This window comes from Diabrotica virgifera, chromosome 4 (assembly GCF_917563875.1).
Source record: "Diabrotica virgifera virgifera chromosome 4, PGI_DIABVI_V3a".
Classification (NCBI taxonomy): Eukaryota; Metazoa; Arthropoda; class Insecta; order Coleoptera; family Chrysomelidae; genus Diabrotica; species Diabrotica virgifera.
In genome coordinates, this window is record NC_065446.1 from 4744030 (window position 1) to 4760407 (window position 16378).

At 32.7% G+C, this 16378-nt stretch overlaps 1 protein-coding gene across 1 annotated transcript in view; it reads left to right on the top strand.

Annotated features, from left to right (window-relative positions):
- The window catches only part of LOC126883414 (uncharacterized), a 102704-nt gene extending 91397 nt beyond the window's left edge, over nucleotides 1-11307 (top strand). Inside the window, exons 2-4 of the mRNA XM_050648960.1 lie at nucleotides 7995-8251; nucleotides 8946-10183; nucleotides 10259-11307. Of these exons, the coding sequence (XP_050504917.1) occupies nucleotides 7995-8251; nucleotides 8946-10123 (1435 nt within the window). The 3' untranslated portion in view covers nucleotides 10124-10183; nucleotides 10259-11307. The remainder of the gene's footprint in view (nucleotides 1-7994; nucleotides 8252-8945; nucleotides 10184-10258) is intronic.
- The last annotated feature ends 5071 nt before the right edge of the window (nucleotides 11308-16378 follow it).

Here is a 16378-nt window from a genome sequence, read left to right on the forward strand (position 1 = left end):
GAGTACTATGGTTATTTTAAAAATCGACCTGTCCGAGCGTTTTTCTTATGTGCTAAAAATAAATAAGTTAATAAGGGGGTAACACTTATCCCAGCGCACTGTATTTGCAACGACCAAGGTGACCTTGTAATATCAACAGTCCCAAACACCAGCTAATTGTAATTGCGCAGTCAAATGACCCGCAGATATTCTGATCATATCTATATAAATCGATTATTATCTATCTAAATTGTGTCAAATAAACCAAAAAATATTTCTATTTTAAAGTTCCAATAAATCCAGAAATTATTTTGAATTATAAGAATTTAAAAATCACCTTAGATGTTGCCTGTTTATTACTGGTGGCAATACTTTTATTAGATAAACTGGTTAAATACTGGTAAACATTTATTAAATTGCTTTTTTCTAAAGCCGTGCATAAAGTATCGCTTTCGTATAAATATTAATATTAATACACGTTTAATTATCGCTTTCATATTAATACACGTTTTACAGTTCATAAAGTATAGGTCTGGATCCCGCGTATGAAAAAAAAGTTGATGAATAGCAAGCTGAAAATTTGTTAATAGCTTAAGGGTGTCTAGTTGGATAAACTTTGATATATGGGACCACTGGAACAGGGGGAGTTTTAATTGTGGAACGGGTTAAAAATTTGGAACGATCACACCACGAAAACGGCACATTTATTTTGTCCGACAGAACAGACTTAAACTCTCCGAACAGAGATTAATTTCTCATGCAAAAATCAGACTGCTATTTATCACCAAATGGGCGTTTTAATGAGTGGAACATGTAGAACATGTCAAATGACAGGAATTATGACAGGTGATAAATAGCAGTCTGATTTTTGCATGAGAGTTTAATCTCTGTTCGGAGAGTTTAAGTCTGTTCTGTCGGACAAAATAAATGTGCCGTTTTCGTGGTGTGACCGTTCCAAATTTTTAACCTGTTCCACAATTAAAACTGCCCCTGTTCCAGTGTTCCCATATATCAAAGTTTATCCGACTAGACACCCTTAAGCTATTAACAAATTTTCAGCTTGCTATTAATCAACTTTTTGTTCATACGAAGGATCCAGATCTAACATATTACTTTTTTTCACTAGTTAAAAAATGAAACTACATATAATATAGTAGGGGAGGAAAGTATGCTAAATGTGCAGTCACTCGATCGCTTAGGGGACCTCTTGGATTGTGAAGAGTAGGTTCTAAAACCAAAAAAAAAGTAAAGTTTTCCGTTTTAGTGGGGACTTGTTTCAAATAAAAGTTACTTATTGTACGTAAGGAATCCGAATCTGCAATAAAAAATGGGGGTTCCTATTTAAAATTTTAAGGAACCCTCTAACCCAACCTCCGTGGGGGGTTGTGTTTGGTGCCATTCGATAGATTTTTCAGACATATTGAATAAGTGTATTTTTAAGCTTTTCGATCTGATCATTTCGCGAACTATCGCGGGATTCGTATTAAAAATTTAAAATTTACCCCCCACCCCTCTCCGTGGGGAGTCATGTTTGGTATCATTAGATAGATTTATGACAAATATTGAGCACGTATTTTTTAGTTTTCAGATTTATCGTTCATTTCGCGAAATATTCGCTTTTTTCTTGTAAAACTTTGTGACTCACCCATTTCCTTACACCCCGCCCAAATCGTCAGATTTTTGAAATATAAACTGTTTTGCATGTAGTTAACTTACCTTATCTTAATCTGATGATTTCGAGTTTTTCTAAGGATAGAATTTTTTTTGGCCCCCCTTAACGAACTCCGCTGTGTTTAGAGCCAATATGTGGTAGAGATACATCTACAGGGTACCAGGTTTCTCCCCATATGATAATCTGACGCGCTCGAGTTACTGCAGAAATCCCCGCTTGGGCTCCCCTACCAATAGGTAGCTAGGATTTTGACGTTTATTAGGTATTACGGTTATACCTAATAAAAATTACTTGACATTGTCAAAATTTATATCGCATAAGTTTACAGTAAACTACATTTTATTGTCTAAAATATATTTTAAATATGATATTATTGCAGTTTGTAGTCTAAATACATACTAGATTGGTGTAATAGCAAATTAAAAATATTCATAAACTTGAGTGTAGGTATTATAAGAAGTTACTGTAAATATTATACAGTGATGAGCGTGCTAATGACCGGCAAATAGCAGAAAAGATGGAAAACATATTAAGTTGTGAGATAAGAAGAAATGAAACTAGTCGAGTTGGGAAATTGAGCGATATTAACCTATGAAGTAACATTATGTTGATTGTTTCCCACCTTTAAACGTATCGGATGAGTTTGGCAAGTGTCACTGTCACAGTGACAGTTTTAGTTGACATACTCATCTGATACGTGTAAAGGTGGGAAACAATCAATATAATATAAATTCATAGGTTAATATCGCTCAATTTCCCAGCTCGACTAGTTTCATTTCTTTTTATCTCACAACTTAATACGTTTTCCATCTTTTGTGCTATTTTGCCGGTTATTAGCTCGCTCATCACTGTATAACCACGTTTCAGGAAAAATTGTTGTATAAGAGCGATAACCTGAGTAGACCTCGGATTCATAAACCAGAGGTTTCGAGTTCAAATCCGGGGTGTGGATCTCCGATTTTTGTATTTATTGTTACTGCATTCATGTCTATAGACAATGTTGCAATCTATATGTGGGGGGGGGGGGGGGAGAGCAAAGCATGCTAAATTTGCAGCCACTCGAGCGTTATGGGGACCTATTGGGTTGTGATTAGTAGGTCCTAAAACCAAAAAAAGTTAAGTAAAATTTTCCACTTTAGTGGGGACTTTCCATTTTTTAATTTAATTTTCCATTTCCAATAGGTAATCGTTTTTTCCGATTATAGCGCCATCCAGCGCCGGATAATGGTGGGCGCCGATATAAAAATGAAATATTTTTTTTAGATTTTATAGGATTAACTTTGAAAATTTTGTCTAAAGCATTGATTGAATAAAATTGTAATATTTATAAGAAAACTATTTCTATCTATAGTCAGAATTTATAACTAAAAAAAAGATTAATAGACAAACAAAAATTCACTAATAAAAATAACGTAACCTAATATTTGTTATGGCTTATCACCCATTACTGCCAACAAATGCTTTTAAGGATCTATTAAAAGTTTGTTCATGTTTTTTGAAAAGGTCATATTTGTCACGTATCATTATGTTAACAATCTACTTACAAAATTAAAGAAAGATCAAATTTTTAAGTTATCGACAAATTTAAGAATAGTAAGCGATACTATCTAATATAGCCCAGTAAATGAACGTGAAATACGGCGATACCATGTAATTTTCATCGTCACGACAATTTAGGTACTTAAAAATTTGGATTTAGCTTCTACTTATCCTCCACTTTAAAGTTGGACTTGTGCCGTTGGTTGTTTTTATTTGGTAGGCACCCCTTCTCGGGGGTGAAAAAACTTACGTTTAAAATATGTCCAGAAATGAATAAATTGACTAATTCTAAGCAACTTTTGTTCTAAAAAGTTTTTTTAACCAGGCCAATATTTTTCGAGATATTTTCATTTTCGACTGAAAACGTTTATTTTTTAACAAAAAAAACCCACATTTTCAGGCGATTTTTCGCAAATAACTCAAAAAGTAACTATTTTATCGAAAAAAATATTCTTAACCAAACGGTAGCTTATAAAAACGATTATGGTGTATTCATAAAATCTATAGACTTCGTAAAAGCAAAGTTGTAACTCTAAAACTTTTTTAAAGTGTTTAAAAAAAGCTGTATTTTTGCCCCTCCTTTTGCTTTATTGTTGCCTCTTTATTTTTGGTAAAAAATCATGAAAATCTCCGTCTATTTAACAACCCAAATGAAAAATGGTTTCCTTGCCTTTACATGAAAAAATTCTTCAAATAATATCAAATAATTTCTCTGTTGGAATTTACCAGCTGAACAGACGGGGTTGTGAATTGTAAATTTTTTGAATTCCCTCTTGTCTTTTTCGCTTCAGCATCCACTTGGCTTGCAAATTTTAGAAGCCTTGGAGGTGTGACCAAGGAAATGGACCAATAAGTTTTCGATTTAAAAATCTTTTAGTAAGATTTTAATATTTTTTAAATATTATTAATAATGCTATTAGGATCGAAAACTTCACCTTTTAATTGCCAGATGACGCTAGTCACCTAATATTTTCACTTCAGTTGCAATGGGTGGGAAAAGCTCTCGGTGCTGATCAGCTGAGTATGGAGAACAAGCCTACGTTCTCTCCGATGAGGCTCCAATAAGAGCCGAAAATCGCGATTCAGAGGACTGGACTGCGCTCCGTATTCTAATTGAAAAGTAAGATTGTTTGCCTTCGCATTGCAACTGAATTAAAAATAAAATTTTTATTTTATTTTTAATATCAAATCAAATTACTTGTTGCAGTAAAACAATACAAAGTGAGATAATTATTGGCATCTTCTATTCGTGATTATATTTTGAAACGTACCCATAAGGCAATATATTTTAGTGTTATTTTAGACTGTACTCTTGATATTAGTTATAAGGAACAACTTTCATTTACATTAAGTTTATTAGATATTAATTATATCGACATCAATGAATCGACATGAAATTTAGGGAGCATTTTATTAGCTACCAAGTAGTTGAAGAATCAACAAGCTACTCATTATGAGATAGATAATAAAACAATTAATGAATGATTTTCAATTGAATTTAGATTATTCTAGATGCAAAGGATATGCCAACGGCTGTAACATGAAAGGAAACAATAAAGGTGTACAAGCTCGTGTTTGCAAAGAATTTCTTTTTTTATGCCATGTGGATGTCAGTCCCTCCATTTAGTCATTGGGGATGCAGACATATCTTTTCTATTTGTTGACATTGTTGCATTTGTCTTTATCTTTTATCTCGCTTCTTCGTCGCTTGAACTTCAAATGCGCTTGTTATGATATTCTTATAACTATTGTAATATTTCTTAAATACATATAATTTTACACAGTTGTTTATTGTGAAATTTTGATTTTTTGTCTATTTTTACTATATTTTTTTATTTGCTGTTAATTTGTATATTCTTATATGAAGGGGCGACAAATTTTGTATTGCCCGGGGCGCTCGAAACTCTAGAACCGGCCCTGGCGCCATCTATCCATAATTCGAAAAAATGTCTGGAATAAAAGTTGCTTATTTTTACGCAAAGAATCCAAATCTGCAATAAAAATTTGGGGGTCCCATTTAAGATTTTAGAGTAACCTCCCACCCCACCTCTGTTGGGGGTCGTGTTTGATACCATCCGATAGATTTCGAGTATTTTTAAGGATAGATTATTTTTTCGGGACCCCCTTAACGAACTTCCCTGTGTTAACAGCCAATATACGGTAGAGGTACATCTGCAGGGTACCAGGTTTCTCCCCATATGATAATATGACGCGCTCGAGTAACTGCAAAAATCCCCGCTTGGGCTCCCTACCACTATTACAATGCGGTTTATAGTACAAACTATACATTTAATATCAAAATAGTGGTAAATAGTATATACAGGCTGTTTGGTAAATAATGGGCCATAACTTAACCTCAGATTCCTGAGATTAGAATAGGTCGATTTAAGCTAACTTACCTTGGTACAAAAGTTGTTAATCACCGAAATACAGGGTGTCAAAGTTAAACTTTTATTTTATTTATTTTTGAATATTTCCTAACAGGCATGGGACAACAACACGAAAGGGCCTAGCCAGGTAAGATGGTGAAAAGTGCCCCCAAGCCGATTCGAATTCCATATAGGCCACTTTTTAGCACATATAGAGGATATCACTTTCTGAAATTTTTAACCCCCTAGGTGGTCACGTGACCCCCCTAGAGCCTAATTAAGCTTTTTATGTTTTTATTTTTTATCTCAGCCGCATCGAGAGCTAGCCAAAAACTTTATTTAAAAAATTTGTAAGTTTAAAAAAGATCTATATGAAAAAATTTTTTTTTTAATTTTTGGCGGGAAATTCGAATTTTTAGAACAATTTTAAACTTTTAAATAAGTCTGAAAAAAAAACTAAGACACTCGTTTTTACGAAAATCAATTATAATGTGTATTTTTGCACAATCTTTCACCCTGAAATTTTTCAGATTTTTAAAATTGGTGAAACGTACCGTTAGAAATGAAAAACCGCATTTTTTCGCTTTTTTCGGGTATTTTTTGAAGAAAATCCAGTATTAAAAATCAGAAAAAAAATTTTGCGCATTTAGCATAATTTTTAGATTGTTCAATACCTTCTATGTAAATAATATATTCTTCATTCTTAACGATAAAATCATTAGTTTAAGAGATTTTTGAAGTTAAAACCGAAGGGATATAATGCATTACTCAAAAAAACTCTGCGTTTCATTTTAACTTCAGATATCTCGAAAACTAACGATTTTATCGTTACGAATTAAGAATATATTATTTTCATACAAAGTATTGGAGAATCGAAAAATTGCACTAAAATAGCAATTCCGCCAGTGACGTAGAATTTAGGAAGGGTCAACCAATCATTCTCCCCTGTCGTACGCCTCTGGTAGTAGCCTGAAACATTTGTTTAACATAATTTAGTAGGGTGTATAGTACCTACACTTGCTGCCAAGTATGACAAGGATATGTCGAACAGTTTTTTACTCTTAGCGGGAAATTCGAATTTTTAGAACGATTTGAAAATTTTAAATGAGTCTATAAAAAACTAAGAAACTCGTTCTCACGAAAATAAATTATAATGTGTATTTTTGCACAATATTTTACCTTGAATTTTTTCAGGTTTTTAAAATTGGTGAAAAGTAGCTTTAAAAATAAAAAAACTCATTTTTTCGCGTTTTTTTTTTCAGAAAACCTAACAAAATCAGAAAAAAAATGTTTTGCGAATTTAACACGAAGTGCTGCTGCTCTGAATTAGGTAAAGATACTAGATGGTTGTTTGTAGATGCTGTAAAAAATCAAATACTAATTTTTTCAATTTTTTTTTTTTCGTATAAAATGCACTGAAAATTCTGAAAACACTTTCTCACGTGTTTAACATAAAGGACTCTTGACCATAATATTTTAAGAGTCAATCAAATAGTCAAATAGATACCATAAAATATCAAAAATCGATTTTTCAAATATTTCTTATAATGCTATGTTTACAAAAAAGCCCCCATGAAACTCTAGAGTTCAGCCTTTACATTATTTCGGCGTATTCAGCTTAGTTTCACAGCGTGATATAATCCATCAAAACAAAATATATAGCAACATCTCAGGAGAGCGAAGTTTTCTGAAGAAGTTATATTTCTATTATATGATTTCAATGAAATATATATATATATATATATATATATATATATATATATTCTAAACAGTTTATTTGTATTTTGTTTAAACATTAGACCAATTTTAATACTTACTACTTTCAAAAAAAAATTTTTAAAATATGTAATACCAAAGATTAAAAGTGGTCACCCATCCAAAACATAACTGCACTCGACACTGCTTGATTCCGGTTGTGGATCGACAACCGCTCAAGTCAGTAGGCTATGATGCGCGTATGTATCTAGGTAGCAGTGGAATAAAATTGACACCAAAATGACATTTAGTCAGATTATATAAAAATAATTCTCAACATTTTTACTGTGCAACATTTACTGAAATAAGTTCAATTCGTGTTTTTATTTAAATTAATTTCAGTAATAGATCTGGACACTTGAAATATTGAAAACAAAAAGTGGTTAAAAAGCAAATTGGAGTCTGTGGAGCCAAGCCGTTTAGCAGTCGTTTACGTGTTTTATCCATTCACAAAAAATACTGGTAAAATAATTTTTCTTTATAATAATTTTACGAAAGAATGACTTGTCTTTATTGCAGTCCTGTATGAAAATGTGTGTTTGTTTACATTGTAAGTGAAAAAAAATGTTGATTAGTTTATAAGGTGGCATATAATTTATGGTCTCATATAATATTTTTCATTGAATCTCAATTTGCGCTAATTTTTTAGTCTAATACTAACTTTAATCTATTTATTTCAGGTTAGTAATGTCTGATAGCACTAGTAAAGGCAAATCATACAAAAAGTGCATCAAATGCGGTGCCGATGAAAGAAAAGCTACGTCGTATAAAAAATTCATTGTGTCTGATTCTTTAGCCAATCAAATAAACCAAGTTTTGAATCTAAATAGTGCACTCGGTGATTACATCTGCAAATCTTGTTATACAACGTTTCAATTTTTAAACCCAAAACCAAAGGAACAACAGGATTCATCGCAACAAGAACAATGTTCACAAAGTAGGTACACAAACTGATAGTCAAGGTTCAGGACCGATTACTTTGTCACAATCTTCTAGCAATGTCTCAGAGTTCGTACTTGAAGAGTATCCTAAAGAAGAAGAAGAGTGTATAGAATTGCCATTTCCTCGTCCTATTTCGACACATAAATATTGCTTCTTATGTGGAAAATCAACTATTATTGTCAATGTACCCTTTAATGCTCGCAAACAAGTCTTTACATCCAAGAAAATATTTATTCCTGATGGCAACCGGTGTTGTTCTACCCATTTAATAAAAAAACGCTTTTTTGAAGATGAAATAAATAATATTCAAGTATATACACATTATAGTTCAATTAAAAAATCAGACGTCATAAAGCTTCTTGAAAACTTGAGAGTTGATATAGACAAAGAACTAACAGACAAAATTGGCGAGTGCTCTCTATCCGAAGAGCGTTTACTTATTTTTACTGGCTTAACTTGGGAAAATATTATTAGGCTACGTGATATGATGACGTCACTGAGAAATACGGAATCGAGAAATATAATTCAAGCATTGGTCGTATTTCTTTTTAAATTACGATCAGGAAACTCAAACAACAAAATTGCAGCTGTACTTGGACTTGAGCGCCCTCAACAAGTATCGGATTTTTCTGCATCGATTTTAAGTTCTTTTGAGAAAGATGTTTAGCCATCTCGTTTTGGAATTCAAGCTGCTAATCGACAACATTTAATCGACCAAACCGCGCCGGTTGCCAAAATATTGTATGATATTCGGGGCGACCAGCTAGGTCTCGTATGTGATGGCACATATCTCCGTCACGAGAAAAGCAGTAATAATGAATATCAAAGAAAATCATACTCTGGACAAAAAAAAGCTCCTCTGTGTAAACCTTTTACAATTTGCACTACCAATGGCTACATCATAGACATACTCGGCCCGTACTATGCAACTGACAACGATGCTAAAATTCTTGAGAGTATTCTCAATGACCCAAATGGATTGATAACGCTTTTGCAGGAAGGAGATAAATTTTTTTTGGATAGAGGGTTCCGCGACGTTATACAAAAACTGTCAAACCTTCAATTTCAAGCACTGATGCCTGCATTAAAGGGAAAAAGGAAGCAACTCACAAGTATAGAAGCCAATGAGTCACGTATGGTTACAATGGTTCGTTGGGTTGTCGAAGCTGTACATGGTGTAATAAGCCAAAAGTATAAACTTCTGCATAATCAGTTCGATAACAAGATGATTCCCAACGCAGCTCTATATTGTAAGATAGCGGGTTTTTTGATAAACACATTTGGAAAGAGATACGTTTCCGAAGTTTCAAGTAAAAACGAAATAATTGCACAAATCAACAAAATAAAAAGTTTAGAGAATACGTTGCTTCAAGAATGTGAAGAAAATAGATGGGGTAGGCGGAAAACTTTATTTCAACCACTCCAGTCCAATGATGTTTTAGATTTCCCCGAAATGACAGAACAAGATTTAATAACTTTCTTCACAGGTACATATCAACTGAAACAATCAATTTCATATTTGGCCGAGTTAATTACTGAAGATAATAAAGTGGATCTACAGTTCTTGAAAGAAACTGCAGACATAATTAAAATTCAAGTTCGTTCGAGACATATAAAGGCTAAAACATACAACTGTTACATTCACTATCAGCCTCATTCAATTGGTACCAGTGGAATCAAACGCCATTATTGCGATTGCGCAAATCGTGCCAGAACAATAGGATGTTGCTCACATGTAGCCGCTATCATCTACTACTTATCAAATGCAAGATATCTAGCTAAAATTGTAAATCCAGCAAAAATACTAACAAACATATTTGATTCCAATGTTATACCTGTTATAAATGAAGACAGTGATGAAGATTGAATGCAAAAACGATATTAAACTATTGCAACAGGGCCATTTCGCTCCCTACAAAAAATATAAGTAAGTACTTTTTTTAATGTTAGCAATGGAAAACTTTTTTCAACATAGGTTATTAAATTAAGTTAAAAATTTTAGATTACGAGGTCAAACAATTATTTCGACGTAACTCTCCAATGCTCAATCAATAGTGTCCAAATAGTGTTCCGTCATCATCTAGTATAACATAGAACAATGTCCAAGTGGCTTGGTCCCGGCTAGGATTTGTAACAGTTTCTAGCATCGGCGTCGACTGTATATTCAATTTATGTATTATAATATTATGTATATTGTTGCACTTATGTAAATAACTTCAATAAATATCTTTTTTAAAATACTGTTATAACTAATACGTACTATTAAGTGGGTTCTATAATATTATTATAGAATGTATTCATTATGTATATCGTTTATAAATATACAGGGTGTTTCATTAATAATTAGAAATATTTTAATAGTAGATTCTTGGGCTCAAAAGATTAAGATCCAATAACCAAATACCCAAATCACTTAAATAAAATGTGGCTAGTTACAAGGTGTTTTATTAATCAATTAAAAAATTATATTTGTACCCAGTACTTTAAGATTGTTTGACATATCCTTGTCATATTTGGCAGCAAGTGTAGGTACTATACACCCTACTAAATTATGTTAAACAAATGTTTCAGGCTACTACCAGAGGCGTACGACAGGGGAGAATGATTGGTTGACCCTTCCTAAATTCTACGTCACTGGCGGAATTGCTATTTTAGTGCAATTTTTCGATTCTCCAATACTTTGTATGAAAATAATATATTCTTAATTCGTAACGATAAAATCGTTAGTTTTCGAGATATCTGAAGTTAAAATGAAACGCAGAGTTTTTTTGAGTAATGCATTATATCCCTTCGGTTTTAACTTCAAAAATCTCTTAAACTAATGATTTTATCGTTAAGAATGAAGAATATATTATTTACATAGAAGGTATTGAACAATCTAAAAATTATGCTAAATGCGCAAAATTTTTTTTCTGATTTTTAATACTGGATTTTCTTCAAAAAATACCCGAAAAAAGCGAAAAAATGCGGTTTTTCATTTCTAAAGGTACGTTTCACCAATTTTAAAAATCTGAAAAATTTCAGGGTGAAAGATTGTGCAAAAATACACATTATAATTGATTTTCGTAAAAACGAGTGTCTTAGTTTTTTTTTCAGACTTATTTAAAAGTTTAAAATTGTTCTAAAAATTCGAATTTCCCGCCAAAAATTAAAAAAAAAATTTTTTCATATATATCTTTTTTAAACTTACAAATTTTTTAAATAAAGTTTTTGGCTAGCTCTCGATGCGGCTGAGATAAAAAATAAAAACATAAAAAGCTTAATTAGGCTCTAGGGGGGTCACGTGACCACCTAGGGGGTTAAAAATTTCAGAAAGTGATATCCTCTATATGTGCTAAAAAGTGGCCTATATGGAATTCGAATCGGCTTGGGGGCACTTTTCACCATCTTACCCGGCTAGGCCCTTTGGTAAGTGGTGCTGGTACTGTACACCCTACTAAATTATGTTAAACAAACGGTTCTGGCTACTACCAGAGGCGAATGGTTGACCCTTCCCAAATTCTACGCCACTCGCGGAATATATATTTTAGTGCAATTTTTTTTACTCTCCAATACTTTATTATACAAAGCCATTACTTTTCGAGATATTTGAAGCTAAAACGAAGGAGCATAAAACATTAACCAAAATAAGTGTGCCTTTTCATTCAAATATTTCGAAAACTCATGACTTTACCGTTACGAATAAAAAGTATATTATTTGCAGAGAAAGTATTGCAGAATCTAAAATTTATGCTAAAATAGCAGTTTCATCAGTGGCGTAGATCATCCGTTCACTTTCCCCTGTCGTACGCCTCGGGTAGTAGCCAGAAACGATTATTCAACTAATTTAGTAGGGTGTACAATGCCTACATTTTCTGCCAAGTATCACACGGATATGTCAAATTATTTTAAAAGTATTTTTTTAAATAATTTATTCTTTATTTAAAACTTTAAGAACTTTAAAAACTATTTGACATATCCTTATGGTACTTGGCAGAAAGTGTAGGTACTGTACACCCTACTAAATTATGTTAAATAATCGTTTGTTGTTAATACCAGAGGCGTACGACAGGGGAAAGTGAATGGTTGACCCTTCCCACATTCTACGCCACTGATAAAACTGCTATTTTAGCATAATTTTTAGATTCTCTAATACTTTCTATGCAAATAATATACTCTTCATTCGTAACGATAAAGTCATGAGTTTTCGAGATATTTGAACTTAAAAATGAAAAGGCAACTTATTTTGATTAATGTATTATGCTCCTTCGTTTTTAGCTTCAAATATCTCGAAAATGAATGGCTTTGTCGTTATGAATGAAGAGTATGTTTTTACATAAAAAGTATTGGAGAATCAAAAAATTGCACTAAAATAGCAATTCCGCCAATGGCGTAGAATTTGGAAAGGGTCAACCATCCATGTTCCCTGTCGTACGCCTCTGGTAGTAGCCAGAAACTTTTGTTTAACATAATTTAGTAGATTATACAATAAGAGCACCACTTACCAAATTTCGTGTTGTTGTCCCATGCCTGTCAGGAAATATTCAAAAATAAATAAAATAAAAGTTTAACTTTAACGTATTTAGGTTATTATCAACTTTTCTACTAAGGTAAGTTAGCTTAAATCGACCTATTTAGAGCTCACAGGAATCTAAGGTAAAGCTATGGCCCATTCTTTACCAAACACCCTGTATGTATTAAAGTTATCACTTTGTTTATCTTTATTTTGTTAGTTTTATTTTTGTTAGTTTAGTGGAGTTGAAATCAAATAAATGTTTTGCCTGTAAATAAAATTAAAAAACAGTACGTGCAAGAACAAAGCGTTCACATCCTTCTTATAACTACAAGTGACTGAAACATCGAAACAATAATTCCCACTGTGTTATACAGGAAACGGCGGTAGAAACGACTAATCTCATATTTACCGACAACACTGTATGGTCCTCACTTGATGAGCTGTAAGAAAATATACACGTAAAGTTGGCCTCACTTTGTGCGTATAACTAAAAATTATATAGAGTCTCACTTTAATAGCTGGGTATAATGGCCTCACTTGGGTGGCAATATACTTGAACAATACGGGACACATATACGTAATTTTTTTTGTGTATACTGGTCATTTTTTAATTGCTATTTACTTGTCAAGGTCACTATGAAGAGTTGAAATGATTATGTCTACGTTTTCTACCGGTCCTCACTATGTGCGCGTCATGTCAGGACCTCACTTTGATATCTGTGCATAAATATATATATATGCGGTAAAAAATTACGAAATATACGCAAGATATGCACAAAAATTCAAAAAATGCGCATTTCGAGAAACCACAAATTTTCTGTTATATTCTATTCTAGGGGGTTGTTTTATAGGGGGGGCATCAATCTTATTTATTATCTTTAAAATAAAATTATTTTTTTACATATACAGTAAAACCTGTGTTGACGACCACCTGCCAACATCGGCCACCTGTCCTAACGGCCAGTTTAAAAATTTCCCAAACCAATTATATGTAGACAACTGGCAATAGCGGCCACCTTTCTATATCGGCCAATAGTTCTTTCATTTTCAGTGGCCGTTACTGACAGGTTTTACTGTATATACAATGTATTCACAGTTTTTACAAAAACTGCTACCAATAGTTATCAATTTAAAATAAAACAACAATATCACTATAAATATATCTTCGATTATAATTCACTATAATGTGTTTTTTCAAATTCTTTACGAGGAAACATACATATTATTCTTTGATCAGATAAAATATTTTTATAACTTGAAAAACTCCTTTCAACATCAATAGAAGTAGGTAATTGGGGCGTATTTAAAATAACTTGTTAATTTTCGTTAGAAAATCGTAAAACTGTAGTTAAAGGTGTAAATTCTTTTAACAATAGAGGATTTAAAAGAATCACCAGAATTATAGGTACCTACTAAATATAATAAAAGTATATTAAATTCGGATTTCCGGGTAAATCGTCCTTCATCACTTTAACTTCCTACAATCATTTTATAACGGCGTACTATAAGCACTATAAGTACTTTGTGTAAAGATCGGGTATTTTCTAAGAAAAAATGAAAGGCAGTGAATGAGCCGTCTCTCTTCAGGTAGTTCTCGAATTAATAGATACGACACCCTGTGCGGGAAAATATGTTGTGTCGAATTAAAAAATTAAAAAATTATTTTGGACTTAAATGTTTTTAAATAGGCACAAAATATGCATGTTTCTTTAAAAATATGCAAAATTTAGTAAAGTTCTCAAATATGCGAAATATGCACGCAATATGCATTTAGCATAAAATCCGCTCCCTAATGATGACCATCATTAAATGCTCGTTGCATAATATACTATTAAAAGATCGCAGCGCATTAAAATGCTTAAGAGGTTCCTTATCAGATCACTAGATATAAAAAAGTTTATAATTAATTAATTCATAAAATCTAACTAAAACTATTTAAACGAATGTCTGATAATAAAAACTGATTTACGATTTAAGACGAAATTCCTGCAAGGATCAAAAATGCGCTTAAACAAAACTTCTTTAATTATTTCAGGAACGCTTCCGCCCTTTCTAACCTTAATGTATAATTTCTACCTGAGGACTTTGGACAATGAACAAAGTTCCCGTCGCAAATTGCTTCAGAGTTAACCGAGTATAAAGGTGTGATAAGAACAACGTTCATATATTATTCGCAGAGTAACCGGTAAGCGGTAAGCGACAAGGTTACCTGAATAACTTTCCTGATTGCAACGGTGTTGACTTGAAAACTTTATACTTCGAACTCCAGTAGAGATAATAAATGTCTAAAGTTTGAATTGAAGGCCAAGGCAAGAATGCAGCAGTTACACGTGACTGAAGTATATGAAAAGAGATGGCTTTGATTGTGAATAATAATTATTAGACTAATCATGTTAGTAAAAAATACGCCGTTTTTTGTCACAATTGTACCTATTTTAAAACGTTTTTTTTCAATCACTAGATTTTTTTCTATTCGGAATATATGGAAAAAAATATTGTGATGGCAGACAAATTAACTCGCATTGCCCGATCAAATTAACGTAACCACTCCACTACAACTAGAATATTTCGGCGATAATGGTTAAATGTATTATAATTTGGAGCTCGATAACTTCTATATGGCTTAACCGATTTTGATCACTAAACATGAATTCGAAAGGTATTGACAAGTAGGTAGTGTCTGATGCATCTAAGGTCAAATATGATAACTGAAGGTATTATAGGATTTATTATTAGTGAGCTTGAAAAACCGTTTTTCCCATACTAACTGGATTTGGTCATACTTATATATAACTTAAAAATTCGAATTTTCCCAGATATGAGGTATAAGGTGGAGTGGGGTAAGATCGTAAACGGGGCAAGTTCGTATTAGCTCTAAATCTATCAAAAGATACATCTAATTGTACAAGTTATGACAGCCCTGGGCACTAAGGCTATCTTCTCCCGGTGAGGGTGGTTATCCCTTATCCGAGGGGTGGAATAATTGATACGCTTACTTGTTGAGTTGGTTTATTTACATTCGCATTAGTATAAGCTGGTAGCACCGCACCCAAAGAACATCTCGTGTAGAAAGAGACACTATCTTTAATGTGGAAATATTACGTCTGATCACCAAAATAGAATGACGAATGTCTTATATAATATTATGAATTCCCTTGTTATAGTTTTACTGTTTATATTTTTAGAAATGCCTATTCAGCATCGACCATGAAAAGTGTTTATAATTGACTCTGCAATTATTAGTGAATCGTGATCTTGGCTAACAATATTTATATAATCGAATGAAGGTTGTAATATTGTTATGATGACATAAATAACTGAAAGTAATTATTGTAGATAATTACAGGGTGTTTTTAAGATATATGTACTGAGTACAGATGAATTCTTGTACAAAGTTAAGAAGTAGGAATCTCTACTAGATTAGTATGAACTGATTGACATAGATGTCTCTCAAAGCCCTGATCGACAGGCGAGTAAAACCGCACTTTTGAGGCTCGTCGGTAAAGCTCGCCAGTGTATAATTGCAATACCCCGGTTTTATATACCGACGAGCCTGGTTTGTGGCTCGTCAGTTTGTTTTATTTTTTACTCGGCTCGTCGTTTAAAACCGCACGTGTATCACGGCTG